This window comes from Phlebotomus argentipes, unplaced genomic scaffold (assembly GCF_947086385.1).
Source record: "Phlebotomus argentipes unplaced genomic scaffold, Phlebotomus argentipes genome assembly contig_5, whole genome shotgun sequence".
In the NCBI taxonomy this organism is placed as follows: Eukaryota; Metazoa; Arthropoda; class Insecta; order Diptera; family Psychodidae; genus Phlebotomus; species Phlebotomus argentipes.
The window spans coordinates 10,000,001-10,021,972 of record NW_026776165.1 but is presented as its reverse complement, the minus strand read 5'-3'; the positions used below and the strand labels follow the sequence as shown (position 1 = coordinate 10,021,972).

The 21,972-nt window shown below is 45.7% G+C and overlaps 7 protein-coding genes and 1 long non-coding RNA gene across 11 annotated transcripts; 4 read left to right on the top strand and 4 right to left on the bottom strand.

Moving 5' to 3' along the window:
* Positions 1-119: 119 nt before the first annotated feature.
* On the top strand, positions 120-3,360 carry LOC132265852 (MMS19 nucleotide excision repair protein). Its single transcript, XM_059766637.1, has 3 exons — positions 120-345; positions 438-3,013; positions 3,096-3,360. Exons 1-3 carry the CDS (start codon positions 255-257, stop codon positions 3,285-3,287), a joined length of 2,859 nt encoding a protein of 952 aa, XP_059622620.1. The 5' UTR covers positions 120-254; the 3' UTR covers positions 3,288-3,360.
* A 30-nt stretch (positions 3,361-3,390) lies between these two features.
* Positions 3,391-6,694, bottom strand: LOC132265853 (CD151 antigen-like). Of its 2 annotated transcripts, XM_059766639.1 has the most exons (7): positions 6,520-6,694; positions 4,836-5,114; positions 4,584-4,775; positions 4,408-4,529; positions 4,104-4,155; positions 3,727-3,900; positions 3,391-3,666 (listed from the first exon to the last, which is right to left on the bottom strand). In XM_059766639.1, the coding sequence occupies exons 2-7, from the start codon at positions 4,938-4,940 to the stop codon at positions 3,523-3,525; spliced, it is 789 nt and encodes a 262-aa protein (XP_059622622.1). In that variant the 5' UTR covers positions 4,941-5,114; positions 6,520-6,694; the 3' UTR covers positions 3,391-3,522. The 2 variants fall into 2 exon arrangements, with proteins under 2 accessions (XP_059622622.1, XP_059622621.1); XM_059766638.1 differs by having other exon boundaries at positions 4,836-6,694.
* A 2,169-nt stretch (positions 6,695-8,863) lies between these two features.
* On the top strand, positions 8,864-12,459 carry LOC132265706 (uncharacterized). Of its 2 annotated transcripts, XR_009468593.1 has the most exons (9): positions 8,864-9,024; positions 9,082-9,216; positions 9,344-10,621; positions 10,687-10,833; positions 10,894-11,076; positions 11,141-11,600; positions 11,658-11,792; positions 11,911-12,087; positions 12,155-12,459. It is a non-coding gene; the product is annotated as an uncharacterized LOC132265706 (long non-coding RNA). The 2 variants fall into 2 exon arrangements; XR_009468592.1 differs by having other exon boundaries at positions 9,344-10,833.
* A 121-nt stretch (positions 12,460-12,580) lies between these two features.
* Positions 12,581-13,418, top strand: LOC132255387 (enhancer of split M1 protein-like). Its single transcript, XM_059751392.1, has 4 exons — positions 12,581-12,654; positions 12,715-12,840; positions 13,027-13,209; positions 13,276-13,418. The coding sequence occupies exons 1-4, from the start codon at positions 12,606-12,608 to the stop codon at positions 13,311-13,313; spliced, it is 396 nt and encodes a 131-aa protein (XP_059607375.1). The 5' UTR covers positions 12,581-12,605; the 3' UTR covers positions 13,314-13,418.
* Positions 13,419-14,101: 683 nt separating this feature from the next.
* Positions 14,102-15,603, bottom strand: LOC132265885 (zinc finger and BTB domain-containing protein 6-like). Of its 2 annotated transcripts, none has more exons than XM_059766673.1 (2): positions 15,502-15,603; positions 14,102-15,251 (listed from the first exon to the last, which is right to left on the bottom strand). In XM_059766673.1, exons 1-2 carry the CDS (start codon positions 15,550-15,552, stop codon positions 14,394-14,396), a joined length of 909 nt encoding a protein of 302 aa, XP_059622656.1. In that variant the 5' UTR covers positions 15,553-15,603; the 3' UTR covers positions 14,102-14,393. The 2 variants fall into 2 exon arrangements, with proteins under 2 accessions (XP_059622656.1, XP_059622655.1); XM_059766672.1 differs by lacking the exon at positions 15,502-15,603 and adding an exon at positions 15,323-15,454.
* Positions 15,604-15,630: 27 nt separating this feature from the next.
* Positions 15,631-16,097, top strand: LOC132265886 (dolichyl-diphosphooligosaccharide--protein glycosyltransferase subunit DAD1). Its single transcript, XM_059766674.1, has 2 exons — positions 15,631-15,838; positions 15,894-16,097. The coding sequence occupies exons 1-2, from the start codon at positions 15,631-15,633 to the stop codon at positions 16,022-16,024; spliced, it is 339 nt and encodes a 112-aa protein (XP_059622657.1). The 3' UTR covers positions 16,025-16,097.
* LOC132265884 (mitochondrial genome maintenance exonuclease 1-like) lies at positions 16,079-17,771 on the bottom strand. The gene is made up of 2 exons (XM_059766671.1): positions 16,799-17,771; positions 16,079-16,450 (listed from the first exon to the last, which is right to left on the bottom strand). Exons 1-2 carry the CDS (start codon positions 17,575-17,577, stop codon positions 16,147-16,149), a joined length of 1,083 nt encoding a protein of 360 aa, XP_059622654.1. The 5' UTR covers positions 17,578-17,771; the 3' UTR covers positions 16,079-16,146.
* Positions 17,772-17,887: 116 nt separating this feature from the next.
* On the bottom strand, positions 17,888-21,867 carry LOC132265883 (forkhead box protein K2). Its single transcript, XM_059766670.1, has 4 exons — positions 21,735-21,867; positions 21,064-21,506; positions 19,194-19,706; positions 17,888-19,042 (listed from the first exon to the last, which is right to left on the bottom strand). Exons 2-4 carry the CDS (start codon positions 21,468-21,470, stop codon positions 18,715-18,717), a joined length of 1,248 nt encoding a protein of 415 aa, XP_059622653.1. The 5' UTR covers positions 21,471-21,506; positions 21,735-21,867; the 3' UTR covers positions 17,888-18,714.
* Between the last annotated feature and the right edge of the window lie 105 nt (positions 21,868-21,972).

Below are 21,972 nucleotides of genomic sequence, written 5' to 3'. Positions count from 1 at the left end.
TGAGCAGAAAGTGCTTTTATTTATCTTCTTACGCCAATTGTCGTCCCTTTAAATGAAGGTTCATTCATGAATTCAACAATTCTTTACGCACTCTCCAAACCTCATCCGAGACACACTCCTTTGGAGACGCGTTTTCAGCTGTCATTCCGCCATCGAAAGGTGGTCTTGTGTGAGGAGGAAAGTCGCTTTTCTCCCCAGAAAAATGCTGATTTTGTGATTCTCCCTAGTGATAGACAAGTGCGAAGGCAGCGGAAATGACGTACAACTGGTGGGATTGCAGTGAATTGATCGAGAAGATCGAGGAAGATGCGGCTTTGCAGGCCAAAGCTAAAGACATGTGTACAGGTTAGGATTTCCCTTTGACTTCTCCTTGGCCTCCCGCCGGCGACTTTCCCGCGAATCTCACCACTTTCCGCTCTGTTTTTTCCCCCGCCCAGAGCTGTGCCGCAAGGCCTTCAGCGTCACGGAGCTGGTGGAGCGATTGGGGCCACTGTTGACGTCACAGAACACATCTCATCGCTCCCGGACAATGGATCTCTTGTCGGCGATTCTGCAGAATCTGCCCGGAAACTTCCTGTCCGGCGCCCAGTTGAAGTTCGTCGTGGCCTTCTACGTGGACAGGACGAAGGATCATCACTCTGTGGTGCCGGCAATCTTGACTGGGACACTCGCGATGGCACGAATGACGCACATTCCGGAGGATGACTTCGTCACGCTCTTCCTCACGCTCATCGGCGGCTCTGTGACGTGCCAGAGCCAGACCAGGTCCGATCGGGAGACTTTCTACGAGATTATCGAGCACACGTGCCTGGCGCACACGACCAAGCTCACCGCTGTCAAGGATGCACTGCTGCAGGGCGTCATCGCGACGCTGGAGGGCGAGCGTGACCCGCGAAACCTGCTGCGCATCTTCACATTCATGCCAAAGGTGCTGGAGCTGTATCCACTGGAGCACTGGACTGAGGAGATGTTCGAGGTGTTCGCCTGCTACTTCCCCGTGGACTTCTATCCGCCGGCCAACGTCGCCAATCCGATCACGCGCGACCAGCTGGCGGAGAAGCTCCTCATCTGCCTCACCACGTGCAAGGACTTCGTGGAGTTCTGCATTCCGCTGGCCGTGGAGAAGCTCGAGAGCCAAATCAAGGTGTCGAAGATGGATTCACTGCAGCTCCTGGCCAAGTGCGCCACTCTGCACGGCGCCGAAGCCTTCGCTGATGCCTTTCCCAACGTCTGGCTGAGTCTCAAGGTGGAACTCCTGCCCGGTGTCAATGAGGAAGTCACCGCGGAGACTCTGTCCACCATCAGATCAATACTCGCGGCGGCGGAAGCGTCTGAGAGTCTGACGGAAAATCTCCTGAACGTTATTCTGCACTCAATCACGATCTCTCTCTGTGACACGAAGCTGCGGCTCTTCACGCCCGCCTGTCGCATTGTCACGACGTGTGCACGCAGCAATTCGCACGCCGCTGCCTGCGTGGCCAACAAACTCCTGCCCATGTTCCTGTCGCAGCTCGAAGACGACACGACTGATGGCCAGAAGACGATCATCCTGAAATTTGTGACTGAACTCGTGGGTATCAGCAGAGAGAGCGCCGTCCTGACGGCCGTTGAAGCTGGAACGCGTGAGAAAGTGCAGAAGATCTTCGTGGAGTGTCTGAAGCAGGACAAGGCGTCCCAGGAACTCGCCTTCAAGGGACTAAGTGAACTTGCAGAGTTACTGGAGGCCTCAGAGAAAGAGATTGTCTACCAAAATCTCCTGCAAAATCTCCAAGACGGCATTGATGTGAGCATGAAAGCCACAATTGAGAGATTCGCGCAGTGTCACGAGGTGGAATTGAGGGAAAAGGTCGTGCTGAAGCTCTTGCAGAATGATTTTCTCCAGCCAACGAATGCCAGAGCAGTTTTCCGCTGTATCGTGAGTCTTGTGTGTGTTTGGCCCTCTTCGGACATCCTCTACAGATTCCTGCTGGACAGCATCTTCACGGACTCCCGGACGGATGTGAAACTATTGGCGCTCCAGAGTGTTGAGGAATTGCTGACAAACTCCAAAGACGCCACCATTTCGCAGAACTTCATTTCAACCCACGCAATCATCGAGCAGTGCATCGACTTCTTGCGCCAAAGTCCCGTTCTTCCCGTGGAAATTCTCACGACCACATCGCAAGTGCTGAAGCTCTGCACACGGACGCTGAACAAGGATCAGCAGGGCGACAATCTCAGGCGCTTCCTGCCCGATTTGGCGCCGCACAGAGGCAATGAGTTGTTCCTCTTCGACGGCCTGATAGCGCAACTCTGTCCGGACGTGGACATTTCGGCGCACTTCCACCACATCACGAAGGACCTAATTGAGCACGCGGTGGAGATCTCTCGCGGTGAGATCAGCGCCAACTCGAGCGTCCACCTCGAGGTTTGCGACGCACTTCTCTGCTCTCTCTTCAACCGCACCGTCTTGGATGTCGTGTTCGAGGAGACACTCAGCCAGTCCGTGAACTATCTCAATCGCCAGATCGAGGTGAACTTCCTGGGCGTGCGGACGTTCGCGTGGATCCTCAAGGGTCTCCTCGCGAAGAACCACCGAAAGGCATCGTCGCTCATCAAGGACTTCACGGCGCTTCTCCACATTGAGCGTCTGCAGGAAGACGTTCTGGTTGGCTTTCGTGTGCTGGCAAAATCCTCCGAAGACATCAATTTGCCAAACATTAAACCACTCTATAAGCAGAAACTCTTCGAATTGGTGCTAAAAAGCATGACGACGCAGGACAAGTTCAGCGCTCATCAGTTGGCGGCGCTGGCGGAAATCCTGCTGCATCTGCCCATGAAGGTGATCACGATAAATTTACAGCGAATCGGAGCGATTCTCTTTCAGTGTCTGGAGTGCGAGAAGAGTGACACGCTGCGCATCACGCTGACGCTCATCAATCGTCTACTGTGCGAGGAGAGTGACTTCTGTCGCTATCATCTTCAGTCGCTCATTCCGCGCTGTCTTCAGCTCAGCGTCTGCAAGCAATCGCTGGTGAGTTGAGGGAATCTCAAGGAGAAGCCCGAGAAATCCTTTTTGAATCAGTAAAGTAATGATTTTCACGCTCACTTTGCAGAGAGTTCGACTGACCGCTCTTGAATTCCTGCTCACTGTCACGAAGAAGTACGACACGGTTCTTCTGCTTCCCTTCAAACAGGACGTCATCTTCGGCCTGCAGCCCGTGTTGGACGACCACAAGCGAATTGTGCGCACAGCGGCTGTGAAGGCGCGCGCTGCGTGGTTTGTTTTCGACGCCTCGAAGTCTTAATTGCAAGAAGAGATGTTATAGTTGTTGAAGATATTGTATATGGACGAAATATATACTTAATGAATTTACTGAATTGCTGCCTTTCACTGCAGAACTAGCCGAGAATGATCACATATAAAGGTTTTATTCAATTATTCACATTATAAATGGGATGACACAACAATAAGTTAAGTAAAGTTATTAAAGTAAAGTGTGACTATCATTGCGATAAATCGTCCGTGGAATTCTCGACAAATTAGTCGATGAACTTGTAAAGCTTCACGTACAGACAGCATGATATGATCATGCCGAACAGCGGAATCACACTTGAGCCGGCCGCCAGTGTTCCGAGGATTATGAGATGATGCCTGAGGTCCTCCGACATTTGGTAGATGCAGCCCTGAAGGAGAGATCATTTAGGCGCCAATTCGACAATGAGAAAAGGAAATTCTTGCGATACCGTGTAGTAAATATTGCTAGGATGATCACGCAAGCCGCACAAGTACGTGGCCGAGACGCAGCAAGAGTCCGGAACCACGCGATCCTCGTGCGTGAAGAGCAACTCCTCGCTCTCGCCGGTAATCCAGAGACTCTGTCGCCAATCCTCGAACCGCACAGCTCCGCAGCATTTGTACTAAACACCAAAGTAGCTTTAGAAGTTAATTCAGCTTGAGTTAAGAGGAGATAATTGACCAAAAATCTGTGCAACATTTCCACAATTTCATACAGAATCTAATTCTGTTCTAAGATCAGATGAATTATCCAGAAATTAAGACATTAAATTAGGAAATCCGACCACAATATCTCCCCCTTGGCTCGGGAGTTCTTATCAATTACCTCTTGCTGCATCTGATCAATCGCTTTGGTTCGCCCCTGATCAATTGCGTAGCTGAAAGAAGAAGAAAACACGGCGATTGATTTCTCACATTTGGCCGAAACATTTCAACTCACGCGGCGTTGCAATGCAGCCAATTATGAAATATTACTGATATAATTGCTATAATTATATTTTCATGATCGCAGACAATTGCTAAAATTGCTTATGCAAATTATCCATTGAATTCACAGTGGCAACATTGAACGCACTGTGATTTGTTGGAATTCACTCGCGAATTCGAAGCGTATTTCTGCTCTCTCATACCTCGTGAGGAATGTCTCATTGAGACTGAAGCTGAGATCGTCGTCCAGGAGTGTGTTGTAGAGATACGCAATGGAGCCGGCGGACGCCTCAAAACAGAGAGCCGCCAAGAGGATGAACGTGTACTGGAGAAAAGAACCACTGTTTAGAAGAAAGGAAATGGATCTCATTGAACTCACGCAGAGAATCATCGCGCGCTGCTCACGCCATATACCGCAGCATCCCCAAATGCCGCCCACGATGGCCAAGATGCCCGCCACGACAAAGGCATAGGCGCCGAAGGCGTAGCTAAAGGTCGAGAGCAGCGAAATGTACTTGTGTCGCCAGAAGATGGTCCACAGCGCCACTCCCGCCACGATGATCCCTGACATCTGCAAAGATAATGCGCCGTAATGACAGGGTTTTCGCGCTGCAAATAAGCATTGACTCACGAAGAAGATGGTGTTGAAGATGTGTAAAACATATTTGAGAAAATTGATGCTCCAGCAGTCGGAGTCGCGCGTCTTGTGCCTGTGATACCTTTGGTTGTTTCTCATGATCGTCGCCGATTGAGCTCGCGTCTCGGGAATCACCACATTTTCCCGCCTACGCGCTCATTTTGCCACCTCTGAGGATCTCTTTGTGCTACACTCTCATCGCTTGGCGTATTTTCACAAAGAGCAATCAAGTGTGCAGAAGGTGATTTGAATATTGGAATGATTTTGGAGTGTCTGTGAAAAAGAATCTCAAGTCACACGGAATCAGAATCCAGGGCGAAATATCTAACATGCATGACAGACTTGAGGCTAAAGCCAAGAGCACAAAAACTTCCCTTAGTTGCTCAAAACTGCTAAAACCCCAAGCTGCTACGTTCGGAATCTTAGTAAACGTAGTGTCATAACTCCCTAAGACATACATGTGTGCTAAGCCTTGTCACAAATACGTTCAGATTGACAAATCTCTTATTTGAATTTCAGTCGCCTCTCGGCTTAAACCTTGAGTCTATCGAGCATCTAATATTGGAAGAGAAATTGGCTTCTGAAGCGTGAGACTTTGTGGGTTTTTCACAGCATTACGGCGCATAGATTTCGAGGAGGCGGAAGTTTTTGTTGATCTTATTCTTATTCTCGGAGACTCACTCTTGAATATCATGGAATGTTATTGTTACAATCACGTTCCTATTAGTTGCATTTTTTCTCCCATATAATCTCCAACACCACACCCCGATCGAGTGTATCCTTCCTCTTGGCTACTTTCGAGCTACAGAGAAACAGACACTTCTTCCCAGCGACTAATTGATATTCACTCAATGGACTGTGGTGTGTGTCAACAAATCAATGACGATTGTGAAATGCCAATTGAAGCTCTCAAAACAGCGCTGTTTGACTCAATTAGCTATTCAATTCTTCCTCCCCAGCTTTATTTACTCCATTATCTCACAACTTTGCCCATATGATCATCTTTCATGTTGATCTTGTGACCTTAAAATACTTTTTATTTGCACAACATTCTTTTTTTTTCCTCCGCTTCACACTCCCATTTAATATTCCAGGGACTTTTCTTATCAGCATTCAATTGCGTCTGTTTGTACAGAGCTTAAAAATGTTCAACTCCACACATTATATTTAATGTTATTCAACAATTATTTTTTTTGGTATAACAGAGTGTGTCAAATGGTCTAAAAATGCAAAGAATCTTACAGAATAATCTAATTGAAAAATAATATTGTGTCACGAATCAATTCAATAATAGAGTTGAGGAACTGTATTAGATCTTTTGACACTTTCTATGGAACACTCTGTGAAAATTATATTGTCTCTCAGCGAGCAAATTGTGTAAGAACGGATTATGGAATTTTGGGAGATTTTTCCAGCACAGAAAATCCTTTATGTGTCTTCATCTCCACCACATCAAGTGAAAAGTGTTTCCATTTGGCTTGCAATATAAGTTCATCAAACTGTGATGCAGAGAATAAACAGAGAAGCCCAGAGAGACTGAGCGATGAAAATGTACGGAAGTTGTGCGTTCTTCATCTCATCACAAGCATTTTTAACGATCAATGCCTGGCTTTTTGCGCTCACATCTCGCCAACACTGACAATCATTGTCTGCGCGCACAACTGACTCATTAATTCACCTCGCGGCACCTCACACGACGTCAATTTGCCCCAATTTGGCACTCTGATGATCGATGACGCCGCAAAAGAGCACCTCGTGATCGTGTCACAGCGATCACACTCGGCGTGAACACTTCCCACGACTTTGCACACCTCACGATCGCGCCAACAGTGTGAGATCGACTGACTTGCGATGCTGATACGCGCTCGCGCGCGATCTCTGGAACTCCTACAAGTCCGCATGTCATCGCGAGAGTGCGAGCGAGAGCGCAAATTGATTGGGATGCGCGCGAATTGTTGACGGGATTTATTGCTATTTCCTCAACAAAATTCTATTTTCTACCTTTAATTAATTTCGTCTTAATTGAGCCATTATGCTGCTGAGCTCTGTGGGAAATTACCGAGAGTGTCTTAATTGTGATCAGAACCCGAAAATGACCACAGAAATTCGTGTAATTATTTTACTCAATACAACTTCCACTGCTTGATCCCAATTTCCGTGAACCACACTTTGTGTGGAAAGCACTGGCGGATGAACTTTATGACTTCTCAATGAGAAATGTGAAGAAACAAAGTTTTGATACAAAAAAACATTTTGAGGCGTAATTTGTGTTTTTGTCTCTCTATGCGAAATTTAAGAAATGTGCCAAATTTTAAATTCATAACTTCTCACCCAAGAATGCTGAATCACTTGATTTGAATGTCCAAGGAGGAAATAGTAAGACTGAAATATTTACACTAACTTTAAAATTGGATTCATTTAACGACCATATTTAAATGTATATTCATATTTTTCAATGTCAAGTTATGATTGAATTCCCACCCTTTTTCACTTCTGTACACCACTTCTGACCACAACATGCTTCCCCTTGTCAATTTTGTGTTGAACTTTTTTATTAGCGAATCTCAAACATTGGCGCACTGAAATGTTAAGAATGCCTACACAAGAAAAATGACTAAGAAATAGCTTGAATAGCTTCTCTCCAACCAATTTTACTCATTCGGAAAGACAACACCAGTGAACAGCGCGCGTCCAAATTGATTTTCCAACTTTCAAAATCATGCACAATTACTGAAGAATTTGCTGCAATTCACTGCCTCTGAGCAATTTCCCACAAATTGTTCACCGGCCGCTGGAAAATTGAGAGAAAGAGACTCAAAAAAAGACCAGCGCGCGAACATCAATCATGCGAATTTTCAAATTCACCAAACTCTTCACGTCACTCCGCGAGTTTCCTATCAAGAATCACTGAATTTTCGCTGCGCGCGGGTCTGCATTGTTTCTGCCTCGCCATCAGTTGCGCAACACGACTTTGCGTATACATATAGAGAAAATCCGCCGCCAGTGACGGAAAAGAGTCCGAATTTGCGCTCTCGCTCGCACGCCTTGGCGAATTGCGCGAGAAAACTCAAGTGTTTTCGACTCTCCGGCAAACGCGCAAGATCACTCAAGCACTTCGTCTTCTCGATGAGTTATGTGATCAATTTTTCCACCCACGCAGCGCGGTTCGGAGTGTAAAAGAAGAAGCCAATAATGCGCTGGCCAAACACTTGAAAACCAAATCAATCGATGATTCTGCCAAATGCCGCGCCGTTCATTCATTTTCCCGCCATCGAACTCGCGGCTCAGCATTTCGTCAATTCATGCACAATTTGCCACACAATTGCGCACAGTTCTTTAGCCGATTTCTCGCTTGATTTGTCGGCATGATCGAGCTTTGAAACCGCGAAACCTGAGACACGCCAAGAGCTTGAATTACATCATCATGTTGAGCATAACAGTCAAATGATGAATTTAACGAGAAAGAAGTTGACACGGTGCAAATTGAGTCATTTAAAACGGTAATTAAACTATCAATTTGTGCCACAGAGCGATAAAGAAGTAACTTAGAATGAGGGAAGAAAGCACGCAATGTTCGCTCGTAACTCTAGCGAGATTACGAAATTCATAATTGTTGGATGATTCGGCTGAGGACAAGTTTATTGCCATGTCTTTTCATTTGAGAGAGAAACAGCATCATAATTAATAACATAAGATCGTAAAACTCTAAATACTTTGAGAGAAAACTCACTAATCGCCTAACACTCGGCAATGTTTTTCTGTGAAATTTAACCCATTAGCATTATGAGTATAAAACTAAAAGTTAGTACTGATGAAGAGTGCTTTTGATGGAATTTTATATTGGTCATTGAACAAGAATATTTTTTTTATGAACAATCAACGTTCAATAACGAATCTTCATGAAAAAAAACACTACATTTGCTGAAAAACATGACTGAGAAATAAAGTTCCATAGAAATAGTCACGATTTAATTTCCTGATAACATTTATTGTTACAAATATTCCTCAAAATAAGTGCATTTGTGAAGAATTCTGCACAGTTCTACTTAGGATATTGTGTCAAACACTTTTGCTGTATTTTCTGCTCAATAGTGCCACAAAGCTAAATCTTTAGCCTTTACCATTCCAGTGACAATGAAAGTCTTCTTGTGCTTTTTCGCTCTTTTCATCGCGGTCGCTTTTGGTAACTTTGCACAGCACTAATATTGTTGATGGAGTTTTAAATTTAAGATTCTCTCAGCCCAAGATAACGAGCCTTGTCCATCGTATTGTGCATCAATTCGTATACCCGTTTGCTGTACTTACGAAGATGGCACGTCTCAAACCTTCTCCAACGAGTGTTTTTCTAAGGGTTACAACTGTGCGAATGGCCTCAGTGAGTATGACTTCTTCTTATTGCTAAAAGTGGACTTTGAATCAATTTCTCCAACTTCATACTATGAAAGAAGTCTTTAAAATATTCCAATACGAAAATTAGAACATTGATTTATACTATTTCTTAGGTTGTGTCTTTCTCAACAATGGCGTTTGTCAGACAAGCAATTGAAAGAAGTTAAACACCAATCACACATCAGAACTTCAAAGATGGAACTGAGTTTTATCTCCTAACTTCAATATGAAATAAAATGAACTCAAGAAAATACTGAAGATTTTGTACATTTTATGAGATTTTCCAGTTTTATCTTCTTTCATTTTTGCAGGTGACAAAAAAAAACTATCTAATCTTGGGATTGAATCAACAGTTTATCAAGTTATATAGACACAATAAACACAAATAGCTTAGAAAAACATAGAAATAAAAGATCAAATATAATATTCTCTTTACATTTTATTCTTATTTGAAGAAGATTTTCATGTTAAGATCTTCAAATATGGATGAAAAGAGTCTCATTCGGCGGCCGGGTGGATTTGCGGCTGCGAAACGGGATAAGGAAGGATGGTGAAAAGAGGACCATCACATCCATACGGCAGTGAAGAAGCGCAGTCTAAAAGCGAATTCGTAAGTACAATAAGAAGAACTTCATTAGAGCAAATAAGACAAGAATTACCAGTCCTTTGCTTGCAGTTCTCGACTGAAGCGACGCAAGCATTGCTGTAAGTCTTCCTCGTTCCATCAGCGTAAACACAGCAAACTGGCTTCATAATCATCGTGCAAAACTGATTGCAAATCGGCTGAACGTCAGTCTCATCTTGGCCTGAAGAGACAAAAGGGACACAAATCAAAGGACTGACTAAAAGAACTTAGATTAAAATTTTACCGAGACACGCAGCAATAAAAAGAGCGATGAAACACACGAAGACTTTCATTTTCACACAAAAACTGACGGTTTTTGCCTTTTCATTTGGCACACGAAAGCCTGAGAAGTTTCACTGTTTGCACAGCTTTTAGCATAGTTTTACCGAAAAACTGCCTGTAACCCAATTCGACTCAGTATTGGAACATTGATCGCTAATGTGGTGCTGAAGCGACCTCCATGACTTTAAGATGGGAAAAAAGTTGTTGTCTCATTAAACACAGAAGCCTCGTGGATGCGCTTAAGGAAGTATTTGGATGATTCAGTTTAATTTCAGCAAATTCCAGCAACTGTCCAAATAAAAGTCACACGAAGAACTCATTAATTTTTCCGGGAACTCCGCAAAAGAAAACGACGCAGAAACATCCGATATGATGAAAAGAAATAAAAGAAGGGAAACTCGGATTATTCAGTCAGTTTTCAAGTGAAATTATCCCAAAATGAAGGTTTTAGTGTTGCTCTTTGCTCTTCTCGTCACTGTCTTTGGTAGGTCTCCTTGTTACCACTAAATCTCCGATCGTTTGTAGTCAGTTTGTGATCTGTTCTTGCAGGACAAACTTACACGGAAGTCCAGGATAAATGCACGCAGATTTGCACATTCGAATACATTCCAATTTGCTGCACCTATTCTGATGGAACCCGCGAAACTCATGGCAATATTTGCGCTGCAGAAACCTACGAATGCTTAGAGAAGAAAAGTAAGTATTCGAGACGATATAATACTTGAAGTTCTCTGGCTATTCGTAAATTTATTCCAGCTCGCACTGCCGTTGTTGATGGTGAATGCGAAGCCGACGTTCCAGAACCAACAGGTCCTGATTGTAATACATACAGATGCTCTAATGACTATGATCCAGTTTGCTGCACTTATCCTGACGGAAGCACCATGACGCACACCAACGCTTGTCAGGCAGGACTTTACAATTGTCTCGAGCAGAAAAGTACTGAACTGAGTCTAGAATGTTCAATTTGAAATCTAATCTTCTGTTTCTCTTATTATCTCAGCACCAAAAACCACAACAGCCGGAGCGTGCAAAAGATTCTACATCATGCCCTTCCCGATGTATCCGCCTCAAATCTTCATTCCGATCGTCCGGAAACCATCGCAACCCCAGGAATAAGAGCATGACCGATAAGAAAGTCTACACAACAATGAGCACGACTTCCTCTTGATAAAATATTCCGCAGAAATTGTTGCACAATGCAAACTATTCCCTCAATAAATGCATATTAATTAATAAAACTGCGCACTGCTGTTTTCGACCTACCTTCAGATACTCTGCCATTGTCTTTTCTTCTTCACGTGCTCCACTTGTTTAAACATTTTGTGCTCTTCGTGAGAATCTTCCACGTTTCAGGTGAAAATAGTTAAAAAGCACTAAATCGTGCCATTCCAAAGTCAGTTCCTCAGTGACAATGAAACTTTTCGTGTGCTTTTTCGCTTTATTCGTCGCGGCCGCTTTTGGTAAGTTTGCAGAGTAACTTTTTGGTAAAGTTTTGGTGTCCTAATTGTTATTTTCAGGCGATGACAACGTGCCGTGTCCTTCGGTTTGTCCAGACAATTATTATCCGGTTTGCTGCACTTACAAAGATGGAACTTATAGAACATTTGGAAACACCTGCGAACTTAGGGCCTACAATTGCGAGAAGAATATTAGTGAGTTCCATATTTTTCCTGTTTCAAGAAAACTTCAAATGTCTGGGATTTGAGCAATTTTATAATCTCTAAGACAACCATGATTTTCTAACATTTTCACTGCGACTTTTCCGTTTAGGATGCGCTTCTGTAAGTGAAGAAGGTGTGGAATGTGACGATGTAGTTCTTGGCCCTTGTGGACTTTCCATGTGCGCGATGGTCATGGATCCAGTTTGCTGTTCTCATGCTGATGGTTCTTCGACTACCTACAATAGCGTCTGCCTTGCTCAAACTGCTCAGGAATGCGGAGACGAACGTAATTATAAATCAACTGAGAGAAATTGATCATTTATCGCTCTAAAATCAAAATTCTTCTTCCACAGGTTGCTACAATTTGGTCAGAGGCGCGTGCGCTAAGTGAACAACGAATTCAGTCTTTTACTGAATTTGTGCTTTGACGCCAATATGAAATAAAAGTAATCATGAAAATACCAAAGATCTTTCTCACTTTATCAAAAGTATTCCTCAAATCAAAATATGCACCACAAAGACTTCCTTCCAATCATCACAACAACAATAAACACAACCAAAGTTTCTGATAAAATATCTCAACAATTTCTGTAAAATGCAAATTATTCCCTCAATAAATACAGATGTAAAAAAGACGACGCAGTTTAACTTTTGATGTGTCTTCTGATAAGTGTTTTTACTGTCTTTTTCGCTCCACTTGCTTAAACATTGTCGATATTTGTGCACTTTGCGAAAATTTTCCACTCAAATATAGTTATAAAAGGCACTAAATCGTGCCATCCTAAAGTCAGTTCCTCAGTGACAATGAAAGTCTTCGTGTGCTTTTTCGCTCTTTTCGTCGCGGCTGCTCTTGGTAATTTTGCACAGAGCATCAGTATTGATGGTGAAGTTTGAATTTTGGGATCTTTCTCAGGTGAGCCTTGTCCTTCGGTCTGCCCAGCGATTTACAATCCCGTTTGCTGCACCTATCAAGACAGAACTTACAGAACCTTCAGCAACGGCTGCGCTTCTTCAGCCTACAATTGCCCGAGAGAAATCTGTGAGTACGATTTTCTTGGGCACTCTGAAAATGTCTGTGCTTTTGCATATTTCTCTTGCTTAAGAGTAATTCAGTCTTAAAGATGTGCTTCAATATTTTCCCTAAGGAACTAATTTCTGCTTCAGAGTTTAGAAGAGTTTTTTCTTAATAAAAAAAATCATAATCACTGCGATTTCTACTCTTTAGCTTGTGCTTCTCAGTCGGAAGCAGGCGTGGAATGTCAGGATGTAGACATTGGACAGTGCGAAGGCAGGATGTGCCCCATGGTCATCGATCCCGTTTGCTGCACTTACGCCGATAATTCTCCTTCGACAACTTATAGCAACATTTGCATGGCAGAAGTCGCTCTGAAGTGTGACAATGCGGCCCGTAATTATCAAATATATCACAAAATTCGCCAATCAAATGCTAAAGATATGATTTCTCTCCTCTCAGGTTGTCATGATTTGACGAAAGGCGAGTGCGCTGAGTGAACACAAGTTCAACGCCAATCTCGCGTCAGCATTAAAATCTTAACTGAATCTTGGGAATTTCGTGACTTGACATCGATATGAAATAAAAACAGTCATAAAAAATACTGAATATCGATCATGTTATCAATCGCTCTTTCCCAAAACTTCCCCAAACCTTTTCTCAGTCTTTATCTTGTGTCCAAGCGACAATGAAGCTTCTCGTGTGTTTCCTCGCTCTGGCCGTCGCTCTTAGCCTCGGACAGTCGCTCTGTCCGCCAATTAATGCTCCAGTTTGCTGCCATTTCGCCGACGGAACCAGCCATACTTTCACAAGCGTCTGCGCGCTTGAGAACGAGCTGAAGGAGTCCGAACGCTGTAATTTCGCAAATCTGCCATATTTTGATCAATCCCTGAAAACACTTTAAATTCTATCTTTCAGCGTGCGATCGCCAAACGCAAGGCGCGTGCGAAGAAGTCGCCACGTCGTTTCTGAGTGACAAAGGAATTCTTATACATCCTCGTCTCTGAATGTACCAAGAAGTCAAATAAAATGTAACTATGAGACAGTTTGTGATTCGAGTTGTCAATGTCTCTGGCTTCTTAAAAGAGTAAGGAGTTATCTTGAGAACAGCAAAAAGAGCCTCTCTGGCATTAAACTTCTCTGCCACGCCTTCAAAATGGTAAAAAAAATGACAAATTTGTTGTAGAAAACAGGAAGAACTGCCAATAAAGTGATAATAATCAGCCACTGTTCACTTTTATGTTGAACAAAATGAACAAATTATGAATTTTAATAAAACATCGAAAAATGTTTTGTAACAGTCATTATTTACTTGTATTTTGTCTTGTATTTTGTTGAACATGAAAGTTAAAAATTTACTTGTTTATTGATATATTAATTTACGAATTTATTTCCCTTACTTTCGCAGCAAATTCTTATTTTCAACACATTTCCAATTTCTTCTTCACCTTTTTGCTCGCCCATCGAGACTCCACGCTTTCACACAAGCGACTTGAGAAGAGTTCTCCAAAATGCAGCCAGATCGTAAATCCCTTCATTCCTCACATCACACTTTGTCCCCAGCCCAGCAGGACGCCGCCTCATCCCTTCTGCGCCTCGTCGGCGTCCTCTTCGTCTCCGGACTGCTTCTCCACCGTGATCAGCGACACGTAGGCGGGCAGCGTGACGCCGTGCGTCTTCTTCAGGTGCGAACGCAGGTTGTTGTTGCACGAGAACTCGCGCGGACAGAAGTGGCACTCGAACTTCACGTGCTCCTGCTCAATGTGCATGTGCAGATCGTCCAGCTTGGCGAAGCCCTGTAGGCAAAACTGGCACACGTGCGACTTGCGCGTGTGCATCATGAGATGGTGCGCCGTGCTGAAGGACTTGGGGCAGTAGCGACAGAGGAACATGTCCTCTTTGTCCTCGTCCGTCTGGATCACCTGCTGCTGCAGCACGCCGCGGTGGTTCTCCAGCGAGATCATCACGCCCGTCACGTCCAGCATCTTGAGACGGTGCTGTTGCTTCAGGAACTCCTCACTGATCCTTCCCGCAGCCACGTCTTCCAGCAGCTTCTTCGGCTCCACCTGACACACCACGAACTGCGGGAAGATCACCACACGCGCAGGATACTCCACGTCGTCACAGTCAGCTCTCTTGGTGTCTTTCCGCCTCTTCGGTGGCGGCTCTGGCGCTGCCTTCTCCTCCACTGGCGGCGGAAGCTTCTCTATGTACATATCCATATTGAACTGACTGTCCTCGCTCTCAGTCGCCTTCTCTAGCGACACCTCTTCCGCCGTCTCTGACGTCTCATCCAGTATCTCAAGAAGATCCGCATTCTCTCGCCTCTCCATCGCGTCCTCAGCCTTCTGCACTTTCAGGAGGAACTCAAAAGCCCCAGAGAGCTCCATGGCACACGCCTCGCACAGCACAATGTCCTCCGGTGGGATGTTTTCGTCCTGGTCAGCAAAAAACAACTCAGCAATCATCACAAATCTCCCAAAAACAAACAAGTGTGGTTATATCTCACCAGCTTTTCCGTGAAAGAGTGCAGCATCTCACGCACGTTGTACATGTAATCGCTCACCACAATCTCGTTGATGATTGACTTGATCTCGCCCGAGCACAAAATGCACTGAGAAGCCACACTTTTCTCCATTTCAACGCGATTTTCTCAGATTCCGTCTCAAGATGTAAACAAACACTGACCTGACGGTGTTGCCCGATTTGACAACAATCGATGGGTTGCGTCGCGGCCATCGATGGGATTTTATAGCACCAGAGGACGTGTCAAGTCGCCGGAAAGTCTCCAGATCGAAGCACCGAAGAGGAGTGAAAATGACGAATTTAAAGGTGGTTCTCAACAAATTCTACGATGAGTACATCAATCACACGCCGAAGAAGCTGAAGATCATCGACGCGTACCTCTTCTACATCCTCCTGACGGGCGTGGTGCAGTTTGTTTACTGCTGCCTCGTGGGCACTTTTCCCTTCAACTCATTCCTCTCCGGCTTCATCTCCTGCGTCAGCTGCTTCATCCTGGCCGGTGAGAAGTCCCCCAACACCACCATATGCCGCAACTAATCACCTTGTCTTTGCAGTGTGCCTGAGACTCCAGTCCAATCCCCAGAACAAATCCCAGTTCTACGGAATCTCCACCGAAAGGGGCTTCGCGGATTTCATCTTCGCCCACATCATTCTCCACCTGGTCGTGATGAACTTCATTGGTTAGAATCACTTGGCCAGGAGGCGCTGGATATTTTGTAATATGCTTGAAAAGTTCAATAAGAAGCGACATGCGAAAATCTCTGGACTTTTATGGCTCAGTCGCGAATACAGACTTACAGAGGGATGCTAAATGGGTTCCGGCAGCGTACCGTCCCTCGCCCGGATCCAATATTCCTGCAGGCGCAGTAGCCAGGAGCGCCAGAACGCCCGCACGTCTCCGCTGTCCAGCGAATGGACGTGCGCAGGAGTGCCATCAGAATAGACGACGATCACGGCGCCGCGCAGGACAGGCGACGAAAGCCCGTGGGCCGGAAGAGAAGTGTTCACGGCGCCTAAGTAGGCCGCCAGCTGAAGAGGAGCATCGAAAGTGTCCGCCAGCGTTGGCTTCACCCGTTCGGACTTCTTCCACTCGATCACATGAAGCTCAGAGCTGAAAGATGACAAGATTCGAGCTGAAATTCTTAACACTAATCGCACAATTCGAGTAATTAAGGAAAGATAGTCAGTTCATGAATACTACGCACGCCATTTTCGACGCTTTTGATATTCAATTCAATTAGATTGATTAGATTCAATTTATAAGTGAAATTGAGAATTCTCTAGGAAAATCTCAATTAAGACTACGTGATTCCGGACCCTGTAAAATAAGGATCAACGTTTCATTGCTTATCAGCTGATTTTGATCGCCTCTTCGCCAAACACGCTAGAAACGCCGCCATATTAATTGAATGCTTTTGTCAGCGCTATTCGGAAAATTTCTCTAGATTTATTTACTCACTTGATGACCGACACACAGTCCACGATGCCGTGATACTTGAGGAAAGGATGCGCTATTCTCGCCTCCACAATCTTCGGCTCTACAGTTTGCAACACTTTCTCCACACTCGTCCAGCCGCCCTCCTTCGTGGCGCCCTCAGGAGCTTTCCTGGTCCTGAAGAACTCCTCAATCCAGCCGTGCAACCGTGCGCCCTCCGTCAAGTGCCTCTGATTCAGCTCCCTGAAGCCCTCCTCGCCCAACTCGGCAATCTTCAGCAGCTTCCATCGCATCAGCGCCGCTCTGGCACTTTCCGGCATCGTAGCTTGCAGAATCCTTCCCACAGAGGGCATTTTCTGCCCTAACTCCGCCCCCGGATTGCCCACTATGTGCTTCTTGTTGAACATCAACGGGAAGTCCACCAGTTCCTTCAGCGTCTCCTCGTCGAAAGGGATGCTAATCTGTCCAGAAGAACCCGAAGGCTTCGGCGGGATGTCTTCAGTTACTGGCTGTGGCGGAAGACTCTGCTGTAGAGCCAATAAGCTCTGCGGGAGGGATTGTGGGGCTCTCTTGGCCTTCTTTGTAGTCTTCTCAGTCGGCAATCGGACAACCTTGAGCCCTTTGGGGCGCTTAATAATCGGACCGAAAAGCGCTTTGGTCTCATAGTTGTGCGTCTTCACCGCATTGGCTCTTTTCACTTTATCACTGGATTTGCTCCTCGTGGGTAGGAGAAAAGCCTTCCAGGAAGTCTCCTGGACACTCCTCCAGGCCAGAAGAGTGCTGTTTTGCAGTAGAAGCCCCATTTTCCCAATGTTTTTGCGGGCCTCCAAAAGAAACACTGAGCAGACAACATAACCTCACACATTTTATAGCAACTCCCGGACATGGCGTCACTCAATTTCCAAACACACTCTGGAGAAAGAAATAAATGAAAAATACAGCTTTCCACAAGGAAAATTCATTTTGCAACCAATATTTCTTTGTAATATATTTCTAATATCCGTAACACGTCGAATAACACCGAGAGAATTAATAGAATTCATGAAATTCCATACAATTGTTCAATGTTTGACTGGACAGGGCGGGTTTTTTTAAAACTGAAAAATCTGTGCATTTCATTGTTTTCATCAAATATTTCACCACCGACAATTACGCTCATGTTACAGGGAAAGTCTGCTGATCGCGAGGATGTTTTCGTGAAGGAGCGCCCCTTGGGAAAACGGTCAGCAAAGATCATGTCCAGAAAACATTCCAGATGAGAATTCTGACATGGAATTCAGTGTTAGAATCTCTTCATAATCTTCACATGAGATTCTCAATTGCAAATCTTTGGAATCATAGCGCCATTTCCTGCTCAAGGCGCGCATCCTTCAATTACAATTTGTTTTCCATCATTTTTTTTCACTTAATATTCATGTTTCTAGATCCATAATAATAAGTTCAGAAGTTTTTAGAGGAAAATGAGGTCAATTCGGTAGCTTTTCACGAGTTTTTTTTGTCTCCAAAATAAATAGGCAATAATTATGTGATTTTCGACATTTTGCTCTCTTCTCAGGTTGTTTTGTTTCCTCCACTTTTCCTCTCTTTTTCTCTCTCTCTCTCATCAAAAAAACGTTGGTGTCTGTTGCAAAATCTCTAAAGTTTACTCTCTCCTTCTGCATAAACTCATATGCATCATCATCCTCTTTTGTTCAATCTCTCGCGCGCGCGCACTCCCCGCGCCCCGCTTTCCCCCCCTCCAACAGAAAAAAAAAATCGCGCGCGCCCCCGCCCAGAATCGCCCTAGAGAGGAGCCTAGCCTAGTCCAAGTGTGTAGCTTTGTCACTTTGTGAGAAGAAGATCAAAGATTCAGGGTTCCGGAGGGGGCGCCAATCGCTCAAAAGCCAAGTATCGTCGTCGTCCAGGGGAAGCGGCGCGCGCCAAGAGGGCGGAGCGCGGCTTTAGTGTCCGGGCCCGGAGTTGTAGCCGTTGCCGTCTGGGATCACGTACTCCTGGACGATGTTGTTGGCACCCGGCGAGCCGGGGGCGCTCATCAGCTCGAAGCCGTCCGGCGACGGCGACTGTCGGCGGTGGCGCTCGCTCTCCATGTGGGTGGGCGACGCGGGCGCGGAGCGGGGCATCCCGAATGGGATCCGATAGTTCTGCTGGCCGCGCTCTCGCCTCTTCCGGTAGCTCTTGTTGATCAACTTCATCTCGCTGTTGGGATCGATGCGCCAGAAGCAGCCCTTGCCCGGCTCATCCTGGGACCGCGGTACCTTTATGAAGCATCTGCACGGAGAAAAGCACGCATTAGCAAAGCCAGAACACAGAATTGACGATCTCTCAAGTCATTCTCATGCGAAAGTCTTCAGTTCAGAGACTGCCTAACTGCCCTGGCTCAGGGCAGCTTTCGGTGACTTTGCGGACATGAGACTCTCACCTGTTGAGGCTCAGGTTGTGACGAATGGAATTCTGCCATCCTTTGCTATCGATGGTGCGATAGTAGGGATAGGTTTTCGAGATGAAGGAATAGATGTCGGCGAGCGTGAGCTGCTTCTCGGGCGACGACGAGATGCTCTGCACGATGAGCTGCGCGTAGCTGTACGGCGGCTTCTTGTCGCCGTACGTGGAAGTGGATGGCGCGGCGAAGAGGTCATTCTGGAAATTGTTGTTGATGCTGTACGTGGGGTAGTCGGTGAACGTCTTGCCGCCGGGGCTCGTGGGGCAGCTGTTTGTGGCGCTTATCGTGCCCGGCGGCGACGCCAGGGCCATCTTCTTGTCGCCGGCCTCCGGGATGGTGATATTGAGCGGCTCATACACGCCGCCCTCCATCTTCACCACGCCGCCGCCCTCCATCGCCACATCGCCGGCGCCCGAACCCAGCGGACGTGGCCCGTCCACGAAGCTGTCGAAGCGCATCTGGATGTTTGTGCTCGGGAATCTCAGCATGCAGCTGCGGAAAAGGGCAAAAGTCATCATCAAGAAGACCAGGCATGGATTCTACACTCCACCAAGGGTGACAATTTGCACGGAACCCTAAGACTTTTTCACTCAATCCGCTCGCAAATCACTAAGACGAGCGCGTAATTCAACTTAAGCTAATCGTTTAGAGATTTTTCGGAATTATGAAGTGAGATATTGAATCGGAAGGAGCAGCAAGATGATTTCCTGCCCGAGAGACAAAGCATAATTTGTGTTTGAAGATGCAGAAAAACCACTCGTTCAATTAATCTCACTTCCCTTTGATCCACTTTAGCAACTTTACTCAGAAAATGTGGAACACAAATATTCACATAAAATCTTAGAGCAAAAAAGTATGAATTGAATCCAATATGAAAAAAAAACTTTCTGAAGAACTGTTCAATTTTTTTGCTAAATTTATTCAATGAATTACTTGTTTTAGGCTTGAGAATAAATATTTGCGGCAGAAAACCAATTCTTTGGCATTTTAACCTAATAATTCGTGTTGAAAATACCGCAATTTTCAAAAATCTCTTTATTACACTCTAATAAATTGTCGGTTTAGTCTTCATTTTTGATGAAAATAGTATTAAATTTACATTGAAAAGTAATGAGAATCTTTTCATTATCCTCGTTATGAAGAATCTCACATTTTTCTCAGTGTATTTTTTGGCATTTCCAATAAATTTTCCAGAAAGGACATCAAAAAGTTGCTTAACCACTGAAATTGTCCTTTCTTGACCTTCGAGGCTTGACAAAAGGACAAAAAGAATTAGTTTTTGGATACAATTTTGTCACCCAAAAGACAGAAAAACATCGTGATGAAAAATAAAATAATCAACCCCAAATAAAGCACAATTAATTGAATAATCCCGAATAAGCCCCCAAAAATCCATGGTTCAAGTCACAAAAAATGTCCGGAAAAAGAGTCTCAAGTCGATTGCAAAGGCATTGAGTAGTAAATGTTGTTATTTTGGCTTGAAAAGTCATCACGAAATCGTAAACAAGTTCCAGGCATGCGTTCTTCTCGTTCCCAATATAGAATAGAAGAATGACGGCACTTTAAGAGTCCTCTTGAGCCAGCGATGGAGGAGTATTATCGCGATGGAAAGGATGGAAATTCGCCTGCGACGGTCACAATTTCCGCGAAAGGCGCGCTTTGGCGTGTGAAAAGCCATTGTTTGTTCAATGAAGAACACCGAGGAATGCTTTGATTTGACCCCCACAATGACCTCTCCTTTGTCTTCTGGGCACCTGGAAACCTGTTTACCCGCTGCCAGGGCCCCTCGGTGGGCCGCCGAGGTGCACCGCGGCCCATCGAGGGGCGCACCAGTGGGGCGAAAACTCACGTTTTTGGTAGCTTGAGCGGTTCGAAGTAGGTCCTCTGGAATGTCTCATCCACAAAGACACCGTTCTTGCTGAAGCACGTGAGATAGAAGTTCCCGGTGGCGGCGTCGTATGTGATCTGCATGTGCTTCCGCGACACGAAGATGTTGCGCCCGATCTGGTAGTTGACTGTGGACTTGGAGGACTGGCGCCCGATCACCGTCACGGCCTCCTTGATGTACAGCACATTGTCTTTGTTGCTGAGGCGCGCGATGTATGGGCCCGCCTTGAGGTCCATGGGCTCCTCCTTGGGCGCCCCCGCGAACACCCCACTCGGCCCCGAGTCCTGTGCCGCCGCCAGGTCGCCGGGAGTGCCCTCGGCGCTGTCCCCAATCAACTCCTGCTGATGATGCTTCACACCTCCAACCATATTTCCCTGCCAAAAAGATGCTCTCTGGGCGCTGTGCTGCAACGAAACACCACGGCCCGAGGGCCCCGCGTCAGTTGCGGCTCACAACGAGCGCCGCGGGGCGCCGACGGGGCGCCTGGGGCGGCTTTTCGGGCTCCTCTCTTGTCACAGTCAACACGTGGTGGAGGTGAGAAAAGCCTCGAAAAAACCGCCCCGCGCCCCCGCTAGCGAACCCACTGGCACACCCACGGCCCCACGGGGCCCCCTGGCGCCCCATGCACTTACTCAGTACGCAAACACTGTCAAAGGGGCGCAGATATGACACTATTTTCGCTTTTCAGAAATCTCTGTGTGTAAACACTCTAAACAAAACAAACAGAAGAGAGAAGAAGAAAACACGAGAATATAACCTCAAAATGTGGGGAAAATTTTTATGGCAACCTCAAGGACTTGCCACCACGGCGCTGTTCGCAGCCAGAGGACAATGGCGGTCGAGGTGATGCGCAATTTTTCTGCCCTCAAG

What these genes read in the sequence shown, in the direction of transcription:
- LOC132265852 (XM_059766637.1), top strand. Translation starts at nt 255, where the DNA reads ATGACGTACAACTGGTGGGATTGCAGTGAATTGATCGAGAAGATCGAG. An exon ending in AGCTAAAGACATGTGTACAG is followed by an intron (nt 346 to 437) that starts GTTAGGATTTCC and finishes TCCCCCGCCCAG; the next exon opens with AGCTGTGCCGCAAGGCCTTC. An exon ending in GCGTCTGCAAGCAATCGCTG is followed by an intron (nt 3,014 to 3,095) that starts GTGAGTTGAGGG and finishes CTCACTTTGCAG; the next exon opens with AGAGTTCGACTGACCGCTCT.
- LOC132265853 (XM_059766638.1), bottom strand. Translation starts at nt 4,940, where the DNA reads ATGAGAAACAACCAAAGGTATCACAGGCACAAGACGCGCGACTCCGAC. An exon ending in AATGAGACATTCCTCACGAG is followed by an intron (nt 4,156 to 4,407) that starts GTATGAGAGAGC and finishes TTCTTCTTTCAG; the next exon opens with CTACGCAATTGATCAGGGGC. An exon ending in TTGATCAGATGCAGCAAGAG is followed by an intron (nt 3,901 to 4,103) that starts GTAATTGATAAG and finishes TTTGGTGTTTAG; the next exon opens with TACAAATGCTGCGGAGCTGT.
- LOC132255387 (XM_059751392.1), top strand. Translation starts at nt 12,606, where the DNA reads ATGAAAGTCTTCGTGTGCTTTTTCGCTCTTTTCGTCGCGGCTGCTCTT. An exon ending in TTTCGTCGCGGCTGCTCTTG is followed by an intron (nt 12,655 to 12,714) that starts GTAATTTTGCAC and finishes GATCTTTCTCAG; the next exon opens with GTGAGCCTTGTCCTTCGGTC. An exon ending in GAAGTGTGACAATGCGGCCC is followed by an intron (nt 13,210 to 13,275) that starts GTAATTATCAAA and finishes CTCTCCTCTCAG; the next exon opens with GTTGTCATGATTTGACGAAA.
- LOC132265885 (XM_059766672.1), bottom strand. Translation starts at nt 15,451, where the DNA reads ATGGAGAAAAGTGTGGCTTCTCAGTGCATTTTGTGCTCGGGCGAGATC. An exon ending in ACTCTTTCACGGAAAAGCTG is followed by an intron (nt 15,252 to 15,322) that starts GTGAGATATAAC and finishes TTTGCTGACCAG; the next exon opens with GACGAAAACATCCCACCGGA.
- LOC132265886 (XM_059766674.1), top strand. Translation starts at nt 15,631, where the DNA reads ATGACGAATTTAAAGGTGGTTCTCAACAAATTCTACGATGAGTACATC. An exon ending in CAGCTGCTTCATCCTGGCCG is followed by an intron (nt 15,839 to 15,893) that starts GTGAGAAGTCCC and finishes TTGTCTTTGCAG; the next exon opens with TGTGCCTGAGACTCCAGTCC.
- LOC132265884 (XM_059766671.1), bottom strand. Translation starts at nt 17,577, where the DNA reads ATGGGGCTTCTACTGCAAAACAGCACTCTTCTGGCCTGGAGGAGTGTC. An exon ending in GACTGTGTGTCGGTCATCAA is followed by an intron (nt 16,451 to 16,798) that starts GTGAGTAAATAA and finishes GTCATCTTTCAG; the next exon opens with CTCTGAGCTTCATGTGATCG.
- LOC132265883 (XM_059766670.1), bottom strand. Translation starts at nt 21,470, where the DNA reads ATGGTTGGAGGTGTGAAGCATCATCAGCAGGAGTTGATTGGGGACAGC. An exon ending in CCGCTCAAGCTACCAAAAAC is followed by an intron (nt 19,707 to 21,063) that starts GTGAGTTTTCGC and finishes CCTTTTCCGCAG; the next exon opens with CTGCATGCTGAGATTCCCGA. An exon ending in CACAACCTGAGCCTCAACAG is followed by an intron (nt 19,043 to 19,193) that starts GTGAGAGTCTCA and finishes TTCTCCGTGCAG; the next exon opens with ATGCTTCATAAAGGTACCGC.